The following is a 24768-nucleotide window of genomic DNA, read 5'->3' as shown; positions in this document are numbered from 1 at the left end:
TGGAGGAAACACTGTTGTGGTCACACGTGACATAACACTTGTCACGAAACTTTGGTGTTTGACTGTGGCTTGCAGCTGTTGTCAACATGAGCTACGCTGGGCAGAGCCCATTTTGATCTATGCCTGGTGAATGTTGCAACAATAGGCACATTAAAGTCAATATCTGCAGAGTCTTGTAGTTTCAGCTTTTAGTTGGTTCAGTATGCAAAGATGTTAGAGCTATTTCCCTGAAGCCAAGTAGTCACAAATCACAAACTTGTCGCCTGAAATGTCTGTTATATCAATTGATGCATGAACACTCTAGAACACATAAAACACTATACAAGGGTTAAAATATAAATGTATTTATTTACAATATATTCAATATAAAGCATACATAACTCTGTATCCCAGAGTGTCTCTGCAGTATCTTACTGCACTGTCATCCCTGGGCTCGGTGTGCTCAGAGAGTGGTCTGATGACCTGTTCCGCCACTCCAGTTGTCAGTATTCACTGGTAGTCATAGTAGCACTGGTGCCAAGATAGGTTCATAAGCTACACACTAACTTTGTGCTAAGTTCATAAGATCTCACTGCATTGTCATCCCTGGGCTCAGTCTGATGATAATTTGTGGTGGAGTTCACATTACAGACAGCAAGGTGATGTGAATTCAGCATCCTCTGGTGGCATGTGTAGCACCATGTGGCAGTGTCTGGCAAGCTCTACCTAGAAGTGCCTTGTCGTGGCCAATTTAATTTTTCTTCTGTGGAGACCCAAGTGCACGAAGTGCAGTTAATGAAGACACTGTCAACAATACAGACTGTATCTCAATTTGGCTCCTCTGAAGGGCTCTTGACAGAGAATACCAAATGAAGTTTGGGCAGAACTGTACATTGGTATATTTTTTAATATTTCCAAGGCCATTGATGTGTGAGAGTGCAATTCTATCTGCGAAACCACAATGCTATGGCATTAACAGCATCTTTCTTGCATGGATGGCATCACACTTTGCAAACTGCTCCTCTGCAGTAAAACTAAACTCACAGAGGCTTACTCTTGTTATGAACATACATAAACAACATTCAAAAGATTTTGAAGAATTATTCCAAATCTGTAATTTTTGTTGACAGCATAATAATATTAATGAAAAGCCTTACCACAGGCCTACAACATATATCCCAGATGACAGCTGAACAGGCCATAATTACTTTGCAGAAAATAGGTAGTTCCTTAAACTGATCAAAAAATGGAAAACATTTGCATGCTCCCAAATATGCTCTACTCTTTCTTATTTTCGTAATAACTAAGTGAGAAATATAATCAAGGCAATATATTTGCTACACAGTCTGTCTTGAGAACTTCTTCTTTAAGACAAGAAAGATAACACAGTGGTCAGCACATTGGCATCACATTCAGGAGAAATGGGATTCCATTGCCCTTCTCACTATTTAAATTAAGATTTTTGATGGTTTCTCTAAACCACAAAGTTCCATTGAGGATCACAGTCAGATTCTTTCCCCAATGTCATCTTGCAATGTGTCTTCTTTCTTCGAAGTACCGTACTTTAAACTCACTGTGCATTTATGTTGCACTTTCAAAGGAGTAATACTACAGTCCTAGTTGTGTGTCTTAATTCTTTGGGCAAACTCATTGCAGGTTATTCTGAATACATACTCCTTCACATATTATGGTTATTACTGTTTCCACTGTGTAACAAAAGTGGAAAAGATGAGGAACAAAACGGTTAAGATGGTAACACATGAGGTACCTCTACAGGACAAGATTGAGGAAAAAGATTAATATGGTGTGGACATGTGAATAGAATTGATGAAAAGAGGGTACCTAGGAAGATGTACAAGGTGAAAATGGTGGCCACAAGACCAAGAAAAAGATCAAGGGAAAAGTGGCTAAAAGATGTGGAAGAAAATGTTCAGAAGAGAGGTGAAGACTGTGGGCTACAAGACCAAGGAAAAAGCCAAACGAAAAATGCTAAAAGACGTGGAAGAAAGTGCTCAGAAGAGAGGTAAAGACTGGGTCAGAAATGAAACAGAGAGGTTTTGAGAAGACCATGGAAGCTGGAGAGGTTTGTATTCAGACCCTGTCAGTGGCAGTATACTGTACAGGATTATTATTATTATTTCTTTCCTTTCTCAGATGCTATGTCTGGTTAAAAATGGAAAGTGACGCGGACCTTGATCAAGCGTGACTTCCTTTTAACTGTACAGTATATATTACATTGCATTTAGGAACTTTCGGGTAATTGAACATGTATCAATAATTACAGATTTCTGTAGTTGTATATATAAGTTAGAATGTAGCTGTATTGCGTTGATGTACAGGTGGATATTGTGTGGTATGACTCCTGTAGTTGATAGTATAATTGGTATAATGTCAACTTTATCCTGATGCCACATGTCCTTGACTTCCTCAGCCAGTTGGATGTATTTTTCCTTTTTTTCTCCTGTTTTCTTCTGTATATTTGTTGTATTGGGTATGGATATTTCGATTAGTTGTGTTAATTTCGTATTTTTATTGGTGAGTATGATGTCAAGTTTGTTATGTGGTGTTGTTTTATCTGTTATAATGGTTCTGTTCCAGTATAATTTGTATTCATCATTCTCCAGTACATTTTGTGGTGCATACTTGTATGTGGGAACATGTTGTTTTATTAGTTTATGTTGTATGGCAAGTTGTTGATGTATTATTTTTGCTACATTGTCATGTCTTCTGGGGTATTCTGCATTTGCTAGTATTGTACATCCGCTTGTGATGTGATCTACTGTTTCTATTTGTTGTTTGCAAAGTCTACATTTATCTGTTGTGGTATTGGGATCTTTAATAATAGCTTGCTGTAATATCTGGTGTTTATTGTTTGATCTTGTATTGCAATCATGAATTCTTCCGTCTCACTGTATATATTGCCTTTTCTTAGCCATGTGTTGGATGCGTCTTGATCGATGTGTGGCTGTGTTAGATGATACGGGTGCTTGCCATGTAGTGTTTTCTTTTTCCAATTTACTTTCTTCATATCTGTTGATGTTATGTGATCTAGAGGGTTGTGGAAGTGGTTATGAGATTGCAGTGGTGCAGCAGATGTATTTATACGAGTGATTGCTTTGTGTATTTTGCTAGTTTCTGCTCGTTCTATAAAGAATTTTCTTAAATTGTCTACCTGTCCATAATGTAGGTTTTTTATGTCGATAAATCCCCTTCCTCCTTCCTTTCTGCTTAATGTGAATCTTTCTGTTGCTGTATGTATGTGATGTATTCTATATTTGTGGCATTGTGATCATGTAAATGTATTGAGTGCTTCTAGGTCTGTGTTACTCCATTTCACTACTCCAAATAAGTAGGTCAATATTGGTATAGCATAAGTATTTATAGCTTTTGTCTTGTTTCTTGCTGTCAATCCTGTTTTCAGTATTTTTGTTAGTCTTTGTCTATATTTTTCTTTTAGTTCTTCTTTAATATTTGTATTATCTATTCCTATTTTTTGTCTGTATCCTAGATATTTATAGGCATCTGTTTTTTCCATCGCTTCTATGCAGTTGCTGTGGTTATCCAATATGTAATCTTCTTGTTTAGTGTGTTTTCCCTTGACTATGCTATTTTTCTTACATTTGTCTGTTCCAAAAGCCATATTTATATCATTGCTGAATACTTCTGTTATCTTTAGTAATCGGCTGAGTTGTTGATTTGTTGCTGCCAGTAGTTTTAGATCATCCATGTATAGCAAATGTGTGATTTTGTGTTGGTATGTTCCAGTAATATTGTATCCATAATTTGTATTATTTAGAATGTTGGAATAGTGGGTTCAGAGCAAGGCAGAACCAGAAAGGACTTAATGAGTCTCCTTGGTATATTCCATGCTTAATCTGTATTGGCTGTGATGTGATATTATTTGAATTTGTTTGGATATTAAGTGTGGTTTTCCAATTTTTCATTACTACGTTTAGGAACTGTATCAATCTAGGATCTACTTTGTATATTTCCAATATTTGTAGTAACCATGAGTGGGGTACACTATCAAAAGCTTTTTGGTAATCAGTGTATGCATAATGTAGTGACCTTTGTTTAGTTTTAGCTTGATATGTCACCTCTGCATCTATTGTCACTTGCTCTTTACATCCTTGTGCTCCTTTGCAGCAGCCTTTTTGTTTTTCATTTATAATTTTGTTGTGTGTTGTATGTGTCATTAATTTCTGTGTAATGACTGAAGTTAATATTTTGTATATTGTTGGTAGGCATGTTATGGGGCAATATTTAGCTGAGTTTGCTGTGTCTGCTTGATCTTTAGGTTTCAGATAAGTTATTCCATGTGTAAGTGTATCAGGGAATGTGTATGGTTCTGCAATGTAACTGTTAAATAATTTAGTTAGATGTGAATGTGTTGAGGTGAACTTCTTTAGCCAGAAATTTGCTATTTTATCTTTTCCAGGGGCTGTCCAATTGTGAGTAGAATTAATTGCTTGGGTGACTTCATGTTGCAAAATTATCACTTCAGGCATTTGTGGTATCATCTTGTATGTGTCTGTTTCTGCTTGTATCCACCGTGCATGCCTGTTATGTTGTACCGGGTTTGACCATTGTTGCTCCAGAAGTGTTCCATGTCTGTTATGTTTGGTGGATTGTCTATTTTAATGTGTGTGTTATCTATTGTCTGGTAAAATTTCTTTTGGTTTGTATTGAATGTTTGGTTTTGTTTCCTTATATTTTCACTTTTTTTGTATCTTCTAAGTCATTTGGCCAATGCTTGTAATTTCTGCTTCTTTTCATCTAATTGCTCTATCGCTTCTTGTTGTGAGATTTTATCTAACCTTTTTCGTTTTTTGTCTGATATTTCATTTCTTATAAATTGTGTTAGCTGTCCGATGTCTTTTCTCAGTTTTTCTATTCTGATCCGTAGCCTGTGTTGCCATGCTGGTTTTGTGGGTCTTTTCTGTGTGTTGGTTGGTTCTGATCTCTGCCTAGTGTGTATGTTTAGTGTAGTGAGTGCTCCTATATAAATCAGTAGTTGTAACTCTTCCATAGTTGTATATTCATTTATTTTGTTGTGTATGATTGCGTTGATAGTTGTTATTGTTGTTTCGACTTGTGGGTTATTTGGTGGCCTATGCAAGAATGGTCTAATATGTCTGTATTTGTGTTTTTTGTATTCTATATATGTCAGCTGAAATTTTTCTTCTATATCTAACATGTGTGTCACTTTGTGTTCTATTTGTGCTTGTTCTGGTGGCTGTCTTAAGATTTCGTTTTCCTCTGATTGTTTAATTGATGCGTGTTGTTCTTTGTTTGTTTGCTCTGGGATGTGTGAGTCCATTACTGTATTTTCTTCTTCTTCTTCTTCTGATTGCACGTTATTTTGTTCTAGTATTTGTTGTACTTTGTACTTTGTTGTACTTTGTTGTTTGATGTTTTCTAATTCTGACTGGGGTATCCTGTTATTTTTTATTATTACATGGATCTGATCAGCTAGTCGTTGTTCTGTTAAAAATTTTAGTTCTGGGTATCTGGTAATAAATGTTGTGTACACTTGTGATCTGTAGCCAGTTGTGTTGGCTCCTAAGTTTGTTGCTTGGTAACAACAGAACATGAGGTGTCAGTTAACTTCATCTGACCATCTCTTCCTCTGTCTTTGTTTTCCTTCTAGAGTGGTTGCAGGAAGCATATCCTGCAAAACACCTCTATTTGGATTTAAATCATTTTCCGTGTGGCTAGCAGTGTCATTACCATTGTGGACGGGCATAGGGTTCAAGCGTTGTCCCTGACCATGACAGCACTTGTCCGAGGCTTCATTAGTTCTGCCCTGAACCAGCTAATCACATAAAAGGGGGGTTAGCCCTATTAGTGGTTTGTTCTTTTCATCGCCTTTTACAACTGGCAGAACATACTGGAGACCTATTCTTTTCCCGGGCCTCCATGGGTTTTATTATTATTGTTATTATTATTTCTTTCCTTTCTCAGACGTTATGTCTGGTTAAAAGTAGAATGTGACGCGGACCTTGATCAAGCGTGACTTCCTTTTAACTGTACAGTATATGTTACATTGCATTTAGGAACTTTCGGGTAATTGAACAAGTATCAATAATTACAGATTTCTGTAGTTGTATATGTACATTTGGATGTAGCTGTATTGCTTTGATGTACTGGTGGATATTGTGTGGTATGGCTCCTGTCGTTGATAGTATAATTGGTATAATGTCAACTTTATCCTGATGCCACATGTCCTTGACTTCCTCAGCCAGTTGGATGTATTTTTCAATTTTTTCTTCTGTTTTCTTCTGTATATTTGTTGTATTGGGTATGGATATTTCGATTAGTTGTGTTAATTTCTTCTTTTTATTGGTGAGTATGAGGAAAAGGATTAAAATGGTGTGGACATAGAAACAGGCGTCTCTTGCTTTGAGAAGCAGCTGAAAGAGTAGGAAACATGTCACCATTATTATTATTATTATTATTATTATTATTATTATTATTATTATTATTATTGATTGACAGTCACTTTTGATTGGCCTTTTCACATGTTTATGCACAATACATTTCATTTATTTATGTTGGGATCTCCGCACAAAGCATTAATCCTCTACAGATCTTCCTGCATTTTGCAATAGTTTTATGGTGTAAAGACTTTTATATGTACAAGGACATCATCTGCAAACAGCCTTACGAAGCTTCCAATATTATACAACAGAAAATTTGTATTTTATCATGAATGGCAACGGCCCTATAACACTTCATCAGTGTATACCTAAAGTTAGTTTTACAGCATATTGTTTTGTCTCATTAAGAATGAAAATGTTTTAGATGTTGTAGCTTACAAACAGACCTGACCTTATTGACACTGTCACTATAAGTGATCATGAAGTTATCATAGCAACGATGGCTACTAAAGATTAATCCATTGGGAAGGCTAGGAGAGTTTTGTGCTCAAAAGAGCATATAAGTAGTTATTAGCATTCTTCTTGGGCAGTGAATGGGAATCATTTAATTCCAGTATGATGGATGTAGAGGAATTATGAGCAAAGTTTGAACCTATTGTGGTTTAACAACAAACTGGGATGTTGTTCAAAAAAGAACATGGAAATGTTGACGGGCGAAAGTTAGTAGAAACTCATGCATGTATAAAAAGATGGATTTACGAGGCATACAACAGCTTCCACCATCACACTATTAAGTCACTCATTGAACAGTCTGCTGTGCCAATAAAAGACAGCAAAAGGTAAACTGAAGTTTCAAATTTCGCATTTAAAAATCATTCATGCAGGAGAATTGTATAGACATACCACCATTTGACCATCATCCAAACTCCTGTATGCAGGACATAGAAACAGGCATCTCTTGCTTTGAGAAGCAGCTGAAAGTGTAGAAAACATGTGTCACCAAGTCCAGATGGAATCCAAATCCAGTTTTACTGAGAATACTCTTCAGCATTGGCCCCTTACTTAGCTTTCATTTGTTGTGAATCTCTTGCCCAGTGCTTTTAAGAAAGCACAGATGACTCTTGTATACAAGAAGGATAAAAGAATGGAGCTGCAGACTTACAGACCAATATAATTTAACATCAGTTTTTCACAGAATTCTTGAACATATTCTAAGTTCGAGTGTAATAAATTTCGTTGAGTAGAAAAGCTTCTATCCACAGATCAACATGGATTTAGAAAGCATTACTTGGGCAAAACTCATCTTGCCCTTTTCTCGTGTATACTATCCTTGAACCATGGATGAAGGGCAACAGGCAGATTCCATATTCCTAGACTTCTGGAAAGTGTTTTATACAGTACCCACTGCAGACTGTTAACGGAGGTCAAAATATATGGAATAGATTCTCAGATAGGTGACTAGCTGGAAGACTTCTGAAGTAATAGAAACCAATTCTTTGTCTGGACAACAAATGTTTGTCAGAGACAGGGGTAATGTTAGGAATGCCCCAGGGATGTGTGATAGCACTGCTCATGTTCTCCGTATAAATAAACTATCTGACTGATGGAATGAGCTGCAGTCTGCAGCTTTTTTCTGATGACAACATAGAGTATGAGAAATTTTCATCATTGAGTGACTTAGGATGATACAGGATTACTTAGACAGAATTTCTATTCAGTGTGATGGATGGCAACATGCTTGAAATGTAGAAAATGTAAGTTAATGAAGATGAGTAGGAAAAACAATCCTTTCTCATGTTTTAATACAATAATCGTGGTGTGCTGTTTGAGTCAGTCACATCAATTAAATAACTAGGCATATTGTTGCAAACCAATATGAAATGCATGGTCCGGGTTGGTAGTTGGGAGCTTAGTGTTAGATATGTGATGGAGCCCCTTGCTAGCTGCAAGAAGGGGAAGAAATCCAGTTGTGCTCCGTGTGCACTCTGAGTGTGGAATGGATCCTTTTGGTCCTTGTAGAACTTCAGTACAGAGCTCAGCAGAAGATCTGAGTCAGAGGCTCAGATGGTTCTTTGACTGTATAAACTGGATATTTCTTGACTTGCATCATGAGGGTACAGAGGTGTTGGGATCCGCATAATAGATCAGGTATCTACTACACATGGGATGTGGATATGTAAGTAACAGGGGCTGTTGGGTGTGGACTGGGTATGTTTTTTAGGTTAGACGGTCTCAGAATGTTCAAACAGGGGTACAGTCACAGCAGAAGATGAGGGTAGACTTAGAAAACATCAATATTATCACCTAAAAACATTGGTACTATAATTATAAATTGCTGTAGATGTGTTGGGAAGGAACCATAGCTCAAAGTGCTTATAGAAAGCACTGAAGCAAAAATCATTGTATGTAATGAAAGCTGGCTGAAGTTGAAAATAAGTTCAGCTTAAGTTTTTGCTATAGGTCTAATGGTGTTCAGAATGGATAGACTAAATTCAGATGTTGGGATAGTGTTTGTCACTGTTATAAGTAGTTTATCTTGAAGTGAAATTGAAATAGATGGTTGCTGTGAGTTAGTACAGTTGGAAGTTATGCTCTGCAGCTGAAATAAATTAATGATTTATTTCTTTTATCAGGTGATGCAGTTGAGGAAAGATTCGAGGAAAATTGAGTTGCATTTCAGACAGGTATCTGACTCATACAATTATAGTTAATGGCGGCTTCAACCTACCCTTAATATTTTGGATAAAGACATGTTTAAAGTTGGTGGTAGGCATAATAGATTGTCCAAAGTTGCACTAAATGCTTTCTCCACAAATTATTTTGAGCAATTAGTTCGTGAAGTTAAATGGTTATGATAGCATACTAGACCTTTTAGTGACAAACAGTCAAGAGCAAATAAGAGAGTGATGATGGATACATGAATTAATGACTTTGAGGCCATTGTATCATGACTGAATACTGTAGCATCCAAACCCACAAAAAATAAATGCAAATATATCTATTTAAAGAAGCAGATAAAAATTCACCTAATGACTTCCTAAGAGACTGTCTCCATTCCTTTGGGACTAACTAAGTAAGCAGTGGCCAAGTGTGACTCAGATTCAAAGAAATTGAGCAAATTAATAAGAAACAGAACAGATCCCATCTAGCACAGAAAGCATGTGAATACACTGTTAAGGAGGTCATTTCAAGAAGGAATGCAAAATTTCCAAGAATGACAATGCTGTTCAGTTGCTTGATACTTAGTATGGATGTCAGTCTGAGATGCTTCTAATAGTTTCCACAATGAAACCCTATCTTGTAATGTGTCAAAAAATCCAAAGACATTCTGGTCTCATGTAAAGCATACCTGCAGCGAAAAATTGTCAATACCTGAACTTTGTGGCAGTGTGTCTATGTTACCAATGATACTTCCACTGAAATTGTTTGGTGTTGACTGCTCAGACAATCTGTAGTTTGTTTCTTGGCATGGTGCATAAACACAAATATTTTTCTACTTTGCTTAACATTTCTCTCATGAGCTGAAGTAATTGATGCTATAACAGCCTTACAGTCACAGATCCCATCTTCTATGTTATCTGAATCGACAAGTTTGGGTTTGTTAACTACTAGATCTAAAATGTTGCTCTCATGAGTCAGTTCTCTTACATACTACTCAAGGCAAATTTCAGTAAAGATGTTTAGTACAATATCACTCAAATAGCTATCCAGTCCATAGCAGGTAAGCTGAAATTACTGTAACATGATCGGGACATTTATGTGCAGTATTCCACAGGTTTTCTCTGAAGCCATCTTTCATCGCAGCTTCTGAAGTGAATGCTCTATAAAAGCACCTGATTATTAAGTTTGACCTACCTTCCATGCTTACCTACAATCAGATTATTTAGCATTTGGAATAACTTATAATCTCAATATGTACTATGAAAATCTTTACATACCTAAGGTATTCAGTCTATCCGTGGAATATATATTCCAATAATAATTTCTCATTTCATCCAGTTTTCTGTGTTATTATGAGACTTATTCTGGGAATTTGTCATGGGCTGCATTTAACTAGTATTACATTAACATTATTAGTTTTTAATCTACAAGGATTGATGTTCCCTGCTACAATCATTTGCCTGTCGTACTCCTGTTTCTGAGGACTGCACATAATTAATCATTTAGCCACACATACTATTCTACATTAGGAGCTGCTTCCTGTGTTTAGTATATGCCTGATTTCAGAGAAGGCCACTGTAATTATCCACCCAATAGCAGAGGTCAAGAAAGCCATAAATTTATGCCCTTCACTTGGCCCAAAACCACAACTGTTACAGTCTTTGGGTATGGTGCTGCATATCATAAGCGGCACTTCCACCCCAGATGCAAGGCTGGCTGCTTGCACCAGTTCATCCAGCCATCTAAAGGAAATGAATGTGGCTTCTGAACCCAGCAGCAATCATCTTTTATCCCAACATGAACTACGATTATATTTGAATGAAAAATTGTTGAAGTGTAGGACTCCGAGGAACACTACAAATAAAATAAAATTTATGGTTAAACTGTAAGTCATTACTTTAAGAAGGATCTGGAGGGACTGTTCAGACTACTGATACAGAATGTTTTTGCTCCTTTGCTCATGTAGACACCTTCACTTCACCAATTTTGAATGCTATGGAAAGTTTAATGTCGTGTTTGGGCTGTTAACAATGATGAGAAAGAAATGGTGGAGGCTGAAATCTGGTGCTGGCACACAGCTTGCTCTTTCCAATTAATGCATTGGAAGTTACTCAGTGTAAACTCTACAACTGATTTGCATATAATCTTACTCCATGAAACAGTGCAGAAAAGTTTATTAGGATTTAACTTAGGATGTTGGTCTAAGCTTCAACACACATGTCCACACGTTATACTGTGAATTGAAATAATTACACACACAATACTAGAAATGTCAATTATGAACTCCAGTATCAGTTACATAAATAGAGACTAAAATATACAGCTTTTAGAACTGTGATTTTAAAATATCCTTCTTCAGTAGAAATATAATTTAAGCGTTTGTGGGATTATGAGCATCGCTAACCAGAAAAAATAACTTGCATTCTTATCTCTGATGGTTGACGGTAGCAGGGCAGTTTGCTCTGTGACTCAGGTTTGTTATGTCGTGTATCCTTGTATATATTGAGTTACTATAAAATGAAATGTCTTGTGAACTCGTACCATTGTGGCGTCTATCATTCACTATCAATGTGTACCAGAGTTCTACACATTCTTTTCTTGTTTATTGTTATGCTCCAGGATGTTTGGTATACATTCTAATGCTACAGAACATACTTTGCAGTAGTTATGAACTAGTGTTATCTCTCTTTTAGGTCTAAATGGACATCTGTTGTTGGACTGGAAATTCATGCTCAAATTTTATCAAATTCAAAGCTGTTCTCTGGAGCAGGAACTGAATTTGGGCTGCCAGTTAATACAAGTGTTTCACTGTTTGATGCAGCTATTCCAGGAACTCTTCCAGTAAGAAATACTTTTCATTTTTTATATACTTCTATGAGAATATTTTCATTGTCAGTAATAGTCCAATTGTAATTTTGCAGGTTCTGAATCGCAGATGTGTTGAAGCAGGTGTACTGACAGCTTTATCCTTATCATGCAGGATAAATGCGATGTCACTGTTTGATCGTAAACATTACTTTTACTCTGATCTTCCAGTAAGATATATCAATTTATTAATTATTTTGACATTAATGCATGTTAGCATTTTTAAGTGTCAAGATGGTGTACTCAGTAGTGAAACAAAGCAGTAGGCTCTGCCAGATATATCGACTCTTAGACAGTGTGTCTAATAGTGTATTTTAATATGGCAGAATGCCATCTTAGGCAATTTGTAACACTTAAAACACTTGATAATGGCACTTTGAAGCTGAAATCATGATTGTGTAAGTGTAATGTAATGCTGTAAATAAACAAGTCTAATGGCAGAATTGACTTTAAAGAAATTGGATAATTTATTCAAGAGAAAGAGCATCATAAACTGAGCAAGTTAATAATGTGTTGGTCTACCTATGGCTCTTACACAAATGTTATTTGGCTTGGCACTGATTGATTGAGTTGTTGGATGTCCTCCTGAAGGATTGGGTGCAAAATTCTGTCCATTTGACGCATTAGATCATCAAAATCCTAAGATGGTTGGAGGGCGACAAATATAAACAAATGCCTACAGTGCAGACTACCACCAGTGCGTCTCTGCCCAGTCACCAACTTGGGCCTGTCAGTCAAAATAATGTAAGTCAGCTGGGCACTACACCTGACCATGCAGACTGCCTCTGCAGATTTCACACTCGCTTCAGCTGTGACGCACTTATGTTACATTCAGACTTGCTCATGCGCAAACTGATCTCATGGCTTGGTACCGGTGCACCGGGTTGCTTATCCTCTTCAAGTTGCCACAGATTACCACTTGGTGATAGTGCCTGCACGTCTCATCTGCGACCGGATGGCTCTTGCCTCTTTGTTTATGATGTGCAACTAAAATCTTACCTTCTAGCCAACAATGGAGCCGATGTCAGCATGATTCCACTGTCTTTTGCTCCTGCTACATTTTCACAGTTCCACACATCCAATGACTCCGTGATACTGGTGACTGGCACTGCATCGATCGCTCTTGATTGTTGCAGCCACACACCTATGCCCCGGATCTTCTTGGTGGCTGAAACAGTGGAACCTGTCATATAGTCTGTTGGTAAACTCAAGAGCGAGCAAATGAGTGCCCTCTCTGCCTACCCAGGTACATCAAAAGGTGCTTCTACAGGCTGTTTCGTAACATAGTACTGCCCCTGCCATGGCGAGTGCTTTAAATCTGTGGCAACACCGTGTACAGATACATTCTGGCAATGTTTATTTTTAGATAAATGGATTAAGAACATAAGGAAAAAAAAGACAATAGATTATTATGAAATACAACATTATAGAGTAAAAAATATTAATTAAGGAATAGAAGTTGGGATTCTATTAAGACATAGAACCGAATGCCTGTCCATGTGAATTTACTTTCCTCTACTGCTACTTGTAAAATGAACCCCATATTGTGCAATCAATCTGTAGAATTTAAGGCTTGTTCTTACTCTGTGTTTCTACTAAAAAGTAGAAGTTTTCTTTGAAGTGCAAGAAATTTATAATTTCACATGTTGCATTAGTCCTATTCGCACTACTTTTTTTGTCACTGTCTTCATGGAAATGTCTGGAAAGTAGCCATAAGGTGTAATGCATATTGGGCATTTAGTCTATTGTCAGCTGCCTAAAATGTTACGTATGTTTTCGTAGTATCAACAATTATTTGTTTAGCATATAAATAGATTAGAAAATCTTTATTAAACTTTTTTATAAGAATGGAATAAAGTATCAAATTTTTAGGAATGTTAAATATTGCTTTTGGTGAGTCTGCTATGAGTAAAACAAGGCCATACAAGTAGTATAAATTTCAAAGCAGGCCTTAAAGAACAGTGGTTTTACAAGAATGGATGAGATTGAAAATGGATAGTTGAGAGAGCTATAAACTATTCCGAAGAAACAGTTCCAAGTGTTTTGGGTATTGGAAAAAGTTCTGGCATAAGTGTATAGTATGTAATGGGGAATATTTAAAAGAGGATAACATTGCTTTAGATTAAAAAATAAAGTTCTTACCAAAAAATACAAATTAATCTGTGAATGCACCTCGTACATCAAGCTTTTTATAGAAGCACAGAATCGGTGTACATGTTTCAAAGGAAATTTCAGCAGTGTTTAGGACAGCTATTGCATATATGTTTTAAGAGTATGTCTTAGAATTAGGTGAGTGAATTAGGTGAGTAGAAACTGAGATAGAGATTTAGTGACAGAATACATTAAAATGCTGCTGTTCCATGGGATCATATTCTATTATCAAAAAATTAATTAATTTTCCTGTGAAGTTCTTACATTATTGTTGATTTTGTACAACTAGTGATAAAGGTATTTATTGGTTTGGAACATATTTGACTGCATTTATCTTGGAAAACAGTTTAGCACTTTTGCTACCTTTTATTCGAGGATGTAGTTGGAGGTTTGTTATGCTCCTTGTTGTGATGTGAAGTGTTGTCCATAACAACAACACAGTTTGGCAGATTCAGAGTTACTTTAGTCGATATCCAATTTGAATAATTTTCGTAGTTCATTTGCCCATGATAGTCCCCAGTTGCGCATCCCACTTTATCCACTTAATAAATTAACTGTGCATTGGGTAAAAACCCATATTTTGATCCAGTATTGGCTACAATGATCCTATTGCTTCCACTAACATTGTCCATAATGCCATCAACACCAGGACCCTGCCAACATTTTGTTGTTGTCCACACAAGTTTCATCAACATAAAAGAAGTGTCTGCGTAGCTCCCTTAATTTCCTCGCTTGCATCAAGTACTTATATCACCAGTCAATTATATCCATTCTCTGTACCAAAGTCTTTCATTTATGTACATATCTTTTACATATAAATCCCATTTCACGCAGTGTCTTGTGTGAAACATCTTTTTGCGAACGAAAATGGATCTTTTGTTTTATGGCAGTAAGTAATTTCCTTAATGTTGGCACTATTTTTTGATTTATGCAGAAGTCCTCCATCATTTGTTGCATTTCCTCCCAAAATTGTTAGTTTTCCTTCATGGTGATTCCAGTAACGGTGTGGTTTTTTTTCACAGTCCTTCCCCACGAATCGTATTGTGACAAGACTGACATTTGCATATATTGCATCTCTTTGATTGGGATTGGTAATATTAGCCAAGAGCTCTTGTTGTGTCGCCTCTTTAACATTCACTGTAATATGATTAGGGACAATCAAACGCTCATTACTCCACAAATACCTCTTTTTCCTATTCTGCACATTTTCTTGTAATACAGGATGATTATCCATCACTTTTGGATACCGAAGCATATCAGGAAGTATACAAAGTTAACTGACTAATGCTGGCAATTAAGGTCCCATGAACAGAAGCAACTTATGTCACTGCACACTGATCTACACTGCTAGTCCGGTTACGGGCAAATAATTTTGGGTGCCTCTGTAGGCCAGTGACATGGTCCTTGCAGGAAAGGCCACTCCTCCCACCAAAAGCGCTGCTCACTCTCTTGAGTTTACAGACAGACTACAGGAGCCAACTTCCTCAGGCACTACTATTTACTGCCAGGCCTGAACTATGTTTTGCTCCTGCACCACATTGGCTAACGACTGATCAGTGGCAAGATCAGTGACTCCCTACCTGCTAAAGATACACAGCTGTCTCCTACTTTGCAGTCAGAGATGTCAAATGCTTCTGGCTCTGCATGACATGTGCCATGCTTTCCAAACTCCTGCATTCCAACTTGTATATGCTAGTGACCAACAACCTTCTCTGCTCATGCATCGCCGAGACATCTAGTGAGCATCATGCGGCTTAACAGAAACTCACAATCCTGCAATGTGTACACCCACTGCCCGATGATGAAGACGTTACGTTGGCCTCAAAACAGGTCAGTCAAGTCCCGTTACCTAACTGTGATCGCCTGACCACACTCAGTGTTATTGATAGTGCCTCTGTGACTGATCATCCATTGACAATGGTGTTACAATAACATTATTGCTATGCCCTCAGCTCACACTTCACGCCAGCCCTTCCGGCCACAAACTATTGGTACCATCCATGACGGGGCAATTCATTGCATCAACACCACTCCTGGCCCACTAGTCCGCCGTCACCCCCACCACCTACCTCCGCACAAACTCAAAGCGACAAAAGCCAACGTGGATGAACTCTTGTGTGTTAGTATTGGTATTGTATGACAATCTGACAGTGCCTGGGCTTCTGTTATCAAACTCGTCCTCAAAAGGGATAATACTAGGTGATTCTGTGGCAATTATCGGTATCTCAAGAGCTGGACTATAACAGACAGCTACCCTATACCAAACTTACAAGACTTCACAAACGAAGTTTCTGGTGCCACTGTATTCAGTGTTGTTGACTGTAAAAGGTGCTATTTACAGACTTCTGTGGCTGACGAGCGTATACTAAACCTGCAATAACCACACCGTTTGGTCTGTTTGATTTTTTATTTATACTGTGTTAGTTAAAAAAATTGGCTGAGGCCTGGCAGAGGTTTATTGATGGCTTTCTATTTAACATGTCCTTCTGCTATGCTGACCTAGATGACGTGATAATTTTCTCGCAGACTCGCAGTGAACATGAGATTCATTTATGCACCATATTGGACAAGTTAGCAGCACATGGTTTCATGATTAATAACGATAAATGCCAACTACGGCAACCCTGTGTCACCCTCGTTGGACATTTATTTGACACTTTGGGGATACGCCCCACGCCAGAAAAAAGGGAACAGATTCGCCTCCTTCCTCCCTCCTCAGAGACATCAGTTTTTACAGGCACCATCTCCCACATGCTGCTGAAACACTCTTGCCTCTTACTGAGCCACCGCACGGCAGGAACACCACCAACAAATGATGATGCCTGACATGGATGCCTGACATGGATGCCTGACATGGATGCCTGAAATGCAAATGGCCCTCGACAAAATTAAATCTGACCTCACACAGGCTGTCACCCTCGCCCTTCCATCACTGGATGCACACCTCATGATCATCGCAGACACCAGCGACCATGCGATGGGCACAGTACTGCAACAAGAGATCACTGGTGTGAAACAGTTGCTGCATTTCTTCTCTCGGAACTGAGCGATATTCAGAAGAAGTGGTCAACTCCTGGTAGAGAGCTCTTGGCCATAAATGAGGTGGTTCGCTGTTTCCAGGATGACATTCAAGGACGCCCTCTAACCATTTACACTGACCAAAAGGCTCTTGCAGATGTGATCAAAAACCCTTCTGTTAATGCCACACCAGGTGCTTTCACCATCTCAACCTGATCTTTCAATTTACCACCGACATCAGACACATCTGAGATGCGGAAAATGTAATCACAGACTACCTGTTTTGCTTGGTAGCCACATTTACTCAGCTGGACTTCAATCTACAAGTGGTACATTCTTCAGAAGTAAGTAATAAAGACACATAACATACATTATGTTAAAATTATAAGCATACATTATGAACTAAAATGCTCAAGGCAAATAACAGATATCGTAGATCCATGAAGGACTTAATCTATGATTTCTGTTCTTTGACCTGTGCCTCTTAGCTCATAATGAATGCTTATATTTTTAATGTAATGTAAGTTATGTGATGTTATTCCTTCTGTAGAAGATAGCCCTAGTGGTATTTAAACCTGGTCAATATTTATTACTATAAACTTTATGGAACCAATTAGCTGTTTACATCATTTATTGGAAAAAATTGTAGGAGTCACATCTATTTCAGCTGTAGTTGAGTGTAAAAAGAACAAAGAGTATATAACAAAAAAGGCTCCCTCATCTGTCCTTTCCATTTGTCTGCCTTATTTGCATCATCTCTATTTTCAGGCTGGCTACCAAATTACGCAACAACGCCTTCCACTAGCTCAAGGTGGGCAAATAGATTTCCATGTTTTTACCCAAGGTGTGCATAAGAAGCCTTATAAGAAAACAGCAAGGATACATCAGCTGCAGCTTGAACAAGATAGTGGAAAATCTCTTCATGATGAAATTTTGAACAGGTATCATGAAAGCCATTAATCTGTTTTCATCCTCCTCCTCACCCTTCCACCCCCCCCCCCCCCTCCATATCTCTCAATCACATCCTCAAAGTAACCCAAATGCAAAAGCCGCTAAATGCATTTTTTGTTGGTTTTGAGATGGGCTTACTGTCATAGATTTTTTCAGCACCTACATGAGGGAATAGGTTTCAGGGTGCAAAGCCCACTATAGGCCATTGAAAACTGCCGTAGAAAATTGTTTTCAGTTGCAAAAGCTGTTAACTGCACATTGTCTTCAGGTGCAAAGCCCACTAAATGTCCGAAGCTTACATAACCCGCCAAGTTCAACAGGCATGGTGGTCACCATGCCATGTCCAGATGAAAAGCACACCAACTGACATCAGATTTACCAATCTAGACATTAAAAGCTACATTTCAGTTTGTTATGAATAGAAGAAATATTTTTCACATTCAGAGTTAGGTTGGCTGCACTGTAGCAAACACATATGCAACAGTGAAGCTCACACAGCCACTTTTGCAATATATATGCTGGCAAGCACAGTTCAGCTGATCAGCAGGGTGCTTGTTGACATATTGGTGTGAGTGTTTTGCAGAAGATATGTGATTTTGTGGACATTTAAATACAGCAGATAGTACAAACGAAGTGGAAGTTATTGAAATAATAGGAATTCTGCAAGAATTCGAACCCATCTTAGTATTTGCAAATGACCTGAACAAGACCAGGTGTGACAGTCCCTCCTGGAAAAGGAAGAGGCATCCTTATCAGTGGAAGAGAAATGTTTCCAAAACAGAAAGGTAAGAACATGAAAAGTATTAACATTGTTATGAAATAAAAACTGTGTTGATACTAAGTATTATAACATAACCTCAACAAATTTGTGGTATGATCTGTGCTGTCCTCTATACAGTGGCATAGTCTGACCAATTTAATAGACAATTTCTGCAAAACTGAAACTGGTAGTTATCTGGCAACAAAATAAAAATGTACTGCATAGCGAAACTAAAGGAAATTTGTGTTAAATGCAGTAGATCTCGCAGAGAGCAGCAAGGAGTGCACATGATTATGTGTAGTTTTAATAGGCACTATACTTAACAGTGTTGCCAGATTGCTCCCCCTTTGGGGAGGATTTTAAGCAACTTATGGGGGAGGGGGTTTTGGCAGTAAAAAATGAAATTTTCTACCAATCGTTTGGTTTAATCATGCCTTTTATATACACTACTAGTTCTTTTAATTTAGCCCGTCAGGTTCAGACTTCTGAATACTTTTCAAGACCCTTGACATGGCCGCCATCTTGGATTCAACTCCAAAGTTTCAAATGGGAATGTAGTCATGTGACATATCAAACAGACAGAGAATTTCACCAGAAAAACAATTCCGTTGTTATTTTAAAATACCTTTATTCATTCTTGGGTTAAGGCCAATTACGTGCGGCAGCAGTGGTACACTCAGCAGCTTGAGTATTACGTACTGAGAAGTCATAAAATGGAGTCTGAAATGGTGCAAAGTGACTATCCCATGCCTGATATGTTACATGTGTTTAACTGTTAGGTATCATTTACTCATGTTAACGTTTTAATCATTGTTTCCTTATTTACAGGTTACAAAATGTCCTTAACACATGAAGAACGCATTGAAATCATCTTGATACCAGGAGATAGAACCACATAGGTCATTGCTGAGGATTTAAACAGTCGTCACCCAACCAGACAGCCCATCACTCACAGCACAGTTGCCAAGCTTTTGGCCAAATTCCGAGCGACAGGTTCTGTCACAGATAAACCTAAGGCTGGAAGACCAAAATCTGCCACTGATGAAGCAATAACAGTGAGCATGTTGGCATCATTTAGCAAGAGTCCGCCATGAAGTACTCGTCGCCTGTCACATGAATGTGGGGTTAGCCGTACCTCCATACTGCGAATTTAATCGCAGCGCAAATGGCACCCATACAAAATTCAGCTGCTCCAACACCTGAACAAAGATGACCCAGACCGTCGGCTACAGTTCGCAGAATGGGTGCCACAGCAGCTGCAGATAAACCCACGTTTCCCCTATCAGGTGCTGTTCAGTGTTGAAGCCAATTTCTTTATCAATGGTGAAGTGAACAAGCAGAATTACAGATACTGGTCCAACACAAATCCGCACTGGATTGATGCTTCCAAAACCGTCGACTCACAAAAAATGATGGTCTGGTGTGATGTGTAGGGTACCAAAGCCGTTGGACCTTTTTTTTATTGATGGTACATTAACAGCCAACGGTTATCTGAGGTTATTGGATGAAGAAGTGTTTCCCTCATTGTTAACGGAGGTTGGGACATTTTCGGAATTCTTCCAGCATGGTGGAGCCCCACCACATTATGAGCACAATGTGCGAGCATACCTGGATGTGCAGTTCCCTCAAAAGTGGATTGGTCGTAGGGGTGCTGTGGAGTGGCCACCACATTCACCAGATTTGATTCCTTTGGACTTTTATCTTTGGGGTCATGTCAAAGCACTGGTTTATTCTGTGAAAATATGGGATTTGCATCATCTAAAGCAGTGCATTGTTGATGTGTGAGGTTAAATTCAGCCAGATGTGTTGGTCAAAGTTCATCAGGACTGGGTTCGGAGGATAGCATTAACAATCCAACATAATGGACAACATATCGAGCCATTCCTATGACTGTGTAACATCAGTGTAATGTCTCTTCGGCACATAACACACATGCTGCGGAACGTCCCACCACTGCCACATGTAACTGGCTATAATCCGTGAATGAATAAAGCTATGTTCAAAATAACAACGGCGTTGTTTTTCTGGTGAAATTCTCCATGTGTTTGATATGTCACATGACCACATTCCCATTTGAAATTTTGGAGTTGAATCCAAGATGGCGGCTTTCATGATGGTCGCCATGTTGCTGACAGATTAGATTAGATTAGATTAGATTAGATTAGATTAGCCTATAAAGTTTCCCCCTTCCCATTCCTCTTGTGTAGGGACTCTGTTTCCTTGTTTGCTACTCCATTTGAATTTTATGAGGGTGTTTCCGGACTTTTGGACCACCCTGTACTTTCCTTACCAGGTCGCTTCACTTGCTCGGAGTGCCACCAGGTGACATTCAGTCTTGTTGTGGGCAGTCTCTATCACAATATCACACAGTAATGTTTATTAATAGGTATTGTCTGGCACAAAGTCATTAAAGAGTACCGTATCTTGCTGGTAAAAGTAACTGTTTGAAGAGATTTATGGTTAATATTCAGTTATCAAGTCTCCAAAGAATGCTTGGGGCATATCTCTATAAAACACTTATGTCATCAGTTTGAGCAGAATTATTTCAAGCAGTTATTTATAAGAGAGCAAAAAGTGATTGTCATTGGCAAAACTGAAAACTCTCCTTAGTGCAGAGGGCACAGAAACCCCTTTTTAACCTACTGTCTTTATTTAGAATTATCATAAAATAGTTCAATCATTTTGAGTGTGGCATTGCAAATTTCTGACTGATGACCTCAGTCTCTGAGGCTGAGTCTAATGAAGTGAAAAAGCCTTAATCACTTCATTGTGTTTCACTGAAATATGTTTTGAGTTGTACTGAAGCTACAGATATTTTTTGTTGCTTGTTTAATAAAAATACTTCTCCACCATAAAAATACAATTTTCTAAGATATCATTCATTTGTTTGTGTGTAAACCAATGAGATATGTTATGAAGGATAATAGGTGAAGGGACTGCCTTAATAGTATTCAGTTTGGATACTTTCTTGCTCTCAGTTTGAGTGTCTGTGTATGGCAGTGTCACAAATCACATCCTCTCTTTCGTCCTTAGTGTCATATCAGTGGAGTCAGATGCAAGGGACTTTATTAACACTGCTAAATGTGTGATTTGTTATCATTGTTTAATATTACCAATCACACTTCCTTGTAGAATTTCTTGAACTAATGACAAAATAATTATTTTTTATTTTATTTGTGAGATAAATATTCACTTATGAATGTTCTGCACTTGATACATGCTTTCCTAGTACAGCTGTTACGTAAAAGCTTTAGCTCTCAGCAAGTCTGAAGAATAAGACAGATCTGTCAGTAGATGTTGTCTGCCTGTAGTTGAGGTGTAACACTAGACACAACCAATTATTTGGCCTCTAAGAACATAAGTTTATTGATCCATATTCAAGTAAACAACAAATGTAGAAACAGTGCAATAAGCTATAGTACAATCTGAGAAGCTGCACTATCTTTATATAGAGGAGGGCTCCAGTAGGTAGTACTGTGGACGTCTTGCCATGTGCACTAGCCTTGCAAACCACTGCAGATGGCCTTCAGTGGCCAGAATGCTTCAAGTGTAGCACACGTGCCATGGCGTGTATCCAAGTGTTGTATAAAGGGTTGTACACCCCTCTCCTCTTGGGGAAAGAGTGCTCCTCTGATGCAGGCATTGTAGTGATAAATGACACTTCCATGTGCCCCCGGCCCCCCTCAAAGACCACAATGGATGACCAGCAATAAGGGTGCTGCCAGCATCTTGATGTTTGGCACTTGATGTGGCAGAAGTGTGATGAGGGTGATGGCCACAGGGTGCTCAGATGGAGACACCAGGGTTGCCAGTGCTGAAGAACCCAATGGTTAAGGCCCAGTTGGTGGTGGAAGTGCAGTAAAGCATCAACGGCAAGGGCGAGCAGCATGTATCAGGGTGCTGGACCCAGGAGAGGAAAGAGATGATGACTTCCACAAGGAGGAGTGGGTCTGACTCAGGGAGGCCAGGACACGTGATGAGGGTGCCGGAACAGGTGTCGAGGGTGGAGGTGAAGGCAGCGGCGACAGACCGATGGCCCTCACTGGGGCACAAGGATGATTCTGAATGAGATTTTCACTCTGCAGCAGAGTGTGTGCTGATATGAAACTTCCTGGCAGATTAAAACTGTGTGCCGGACCGAGACTCGAACTTGGGACCTTTGCCTTTAGCGGGCAAGTGCTCTACCAACAGAGCTACCCAAGCAAGAGATGTGGCTCAAATTCAAAGATATAGTAGCAACAGCAGTTGAGAGATTCATACCTCATAAATTGGTAAGAGATGGAACTGTTCCCCCATGGTACACAAAACAGGTCTGAACGCTGTTGCAGAGCCAACGGAAAAAGCATGCAAAGTTCAGAAGAACGTGAAATCCCGAAGATTGGCTAAAATTTACAGACACGCAAAATTTGGCACGGACTTCAATGCGAGATGCCTTTAATAGGTTCCACAACGAAACATTGTCTTGAAATTTGGTAGAAAATCCGAAGAAATTCTGGTCGTATGTAAAGTACACAAGCGGCAAGACCCAGTCAGTACCTTCACTGCGCAGTGCCGATGGTACTGTTACCGACAACTGTGCCGCTAAAGCAGAGTTATTGAACGTGGTTTTCCGAAATTCCTTCACCATGGAAGACAAATGGAATATTCCAGAATTAGAAACACGAACAGCTGCTAGTATGAGTTTCTTAGAAGTAGATACCTTAGGGGTTGCAAAGCAACTCAAATCGCTTGATACGGGCAAGTCTTCAGGTCCAGATTGTATACCGATTAGGTTCCTTTCAGATTACGCTGATACAATAGTTCCCTACTTAGCAATCATATACAACCGCTCGCTCACTGATAGATCTGTACCTCCAGATTGGAAAATTGCGCAGGTAGCACCAGTGTTTAAGAAGGGTAGTAGGAGTAATCCATCGAACTACAGACCTATATCATTGATGTTGGTTTGCAGTAGGGTTTTGGAGCATATACTGTATTCAAACTTTATGAGTCACCTCGAAGGGGATGATCTATTGATACGTAATCAGCATGGTTTCAGAAAACATCGTTCTTGTGCAATGCAGCTAGTTCTTTATTCGCACGAAGTAATGGCCGCTATCGACAGGGGATCTCAAATTGATTCCGTATTTCTAGATTTCCGGAAAGCTTTTGACACCGTTCCTCACAAGCGACTTCTAATCAAGCTGCGGGCCTGTGGGGTATTGTCTCAGTTGTGCGACTGTATTCGTGATTTCCTGTCAGGAATGTCACAGTTCGTAGTAATTGACGGCAAATCATCGAGTAAAACTGAAGTGATATCAGGTGTTCCCCAGGGAAGCATACTGGGACCTCTGCTGTTCCTGATCTATATAAACGACCTGGGTGACAATCTGCGCAGTTCTCTTAGGTTGTTCGCAGATGATGCTGTAATTTACCATCTAGTAAGGTCATCCGAAGACCAGTATGAGTTGCAAAGTGATTTAGAAAACATTGCTGTATGGTGTGGCAGGTGGCAGTTGACGCTAAATAATGAAAAGTGTGAGGTGATCCACATGAGTTCGAAAAGAAATCCGTTGGAATTCGATTACTCGATAAATAGTACAATTCTCAAGGCTGTCAATTCAACTAAGTACCTGGGTGTTAAAATTACGAACAACTTCAGTTGGAAAGACCACATAGATAATATTGTGGGGAAGGTGAGCCAAAGGTTGTGTTTTATTGGCAGGACACTTAGAAGTTGCAACAAGTCCACTAAAGAGACAGCTTACAGTACACTCATTCGTCCTCTGTTAGAATATTGCTGCGCGGTGTGAGATCCTTACCAGGTGGGATTGACGGAGGACATCGAAAGGGTGCAAAAAAAGGGCAGCTCATTTTGTATTATCATGTAATAGGGGAGAGAGTGTGGCAGATATGATACGCGAGTTGAGATGGAAGTCATTAAAGCAAAGACGTTTTTCGTCGCGGCGAGATCTATTTACGAAATTTCAGTCACCAGCTTTCTGTTCCGAATGCAAGAATATT

The 24768-nt window shown here is 38.8% G+C and overlaps 1 protein-coding gene across 1 annotated transcript in view; it reads left to right on the top strand.

Moving 5' to 3' along the window:
* LOC124795447 (glutamyl-tRNA(Gln) amidotransferase subunit B, mitochondrial) overlaps positions 1–24768 on the top strand; it is a 127812-nt gene that overhangs the window by 49468 nt on the left and 53576 nt on the right. Inside the window, exons 2-4 of the mRNA XM_047259469.1 lie at positions 11714–11861; positions 11942–12055; positions 17823–17995. Coding sequence (XP_047115425.1) covers positions 11714–11861; positions 11942–12055; positions 17823–17995 — 435 coding nt within the window. The remainder of the gene's footprint in view (positions 1–11713; positions 11862–11941; positions 12056–17822; positions 17996–24768) is intronic.

This window comes from Schistocerca piceifrons, chromosome 4 (genome assembly GCF_021461385.2).
Source record: "Schistocerca piceifrons isolate TAMUIC-IGC-003096 chromosome 4, iqSchPice1.1, whole genome shotgun sequence".
NCBI lineage: Eukaryota > Metazoa > Arthropoda > Insecta > Orthoptera > Acrididae > Schistocerca > Schistocerca piceifrons.
The sequence above is the reverse complement of the archived record's forward strand: the minus strand, read 5'-3'. Positions and strand labels throughout refer to the sequence as shown.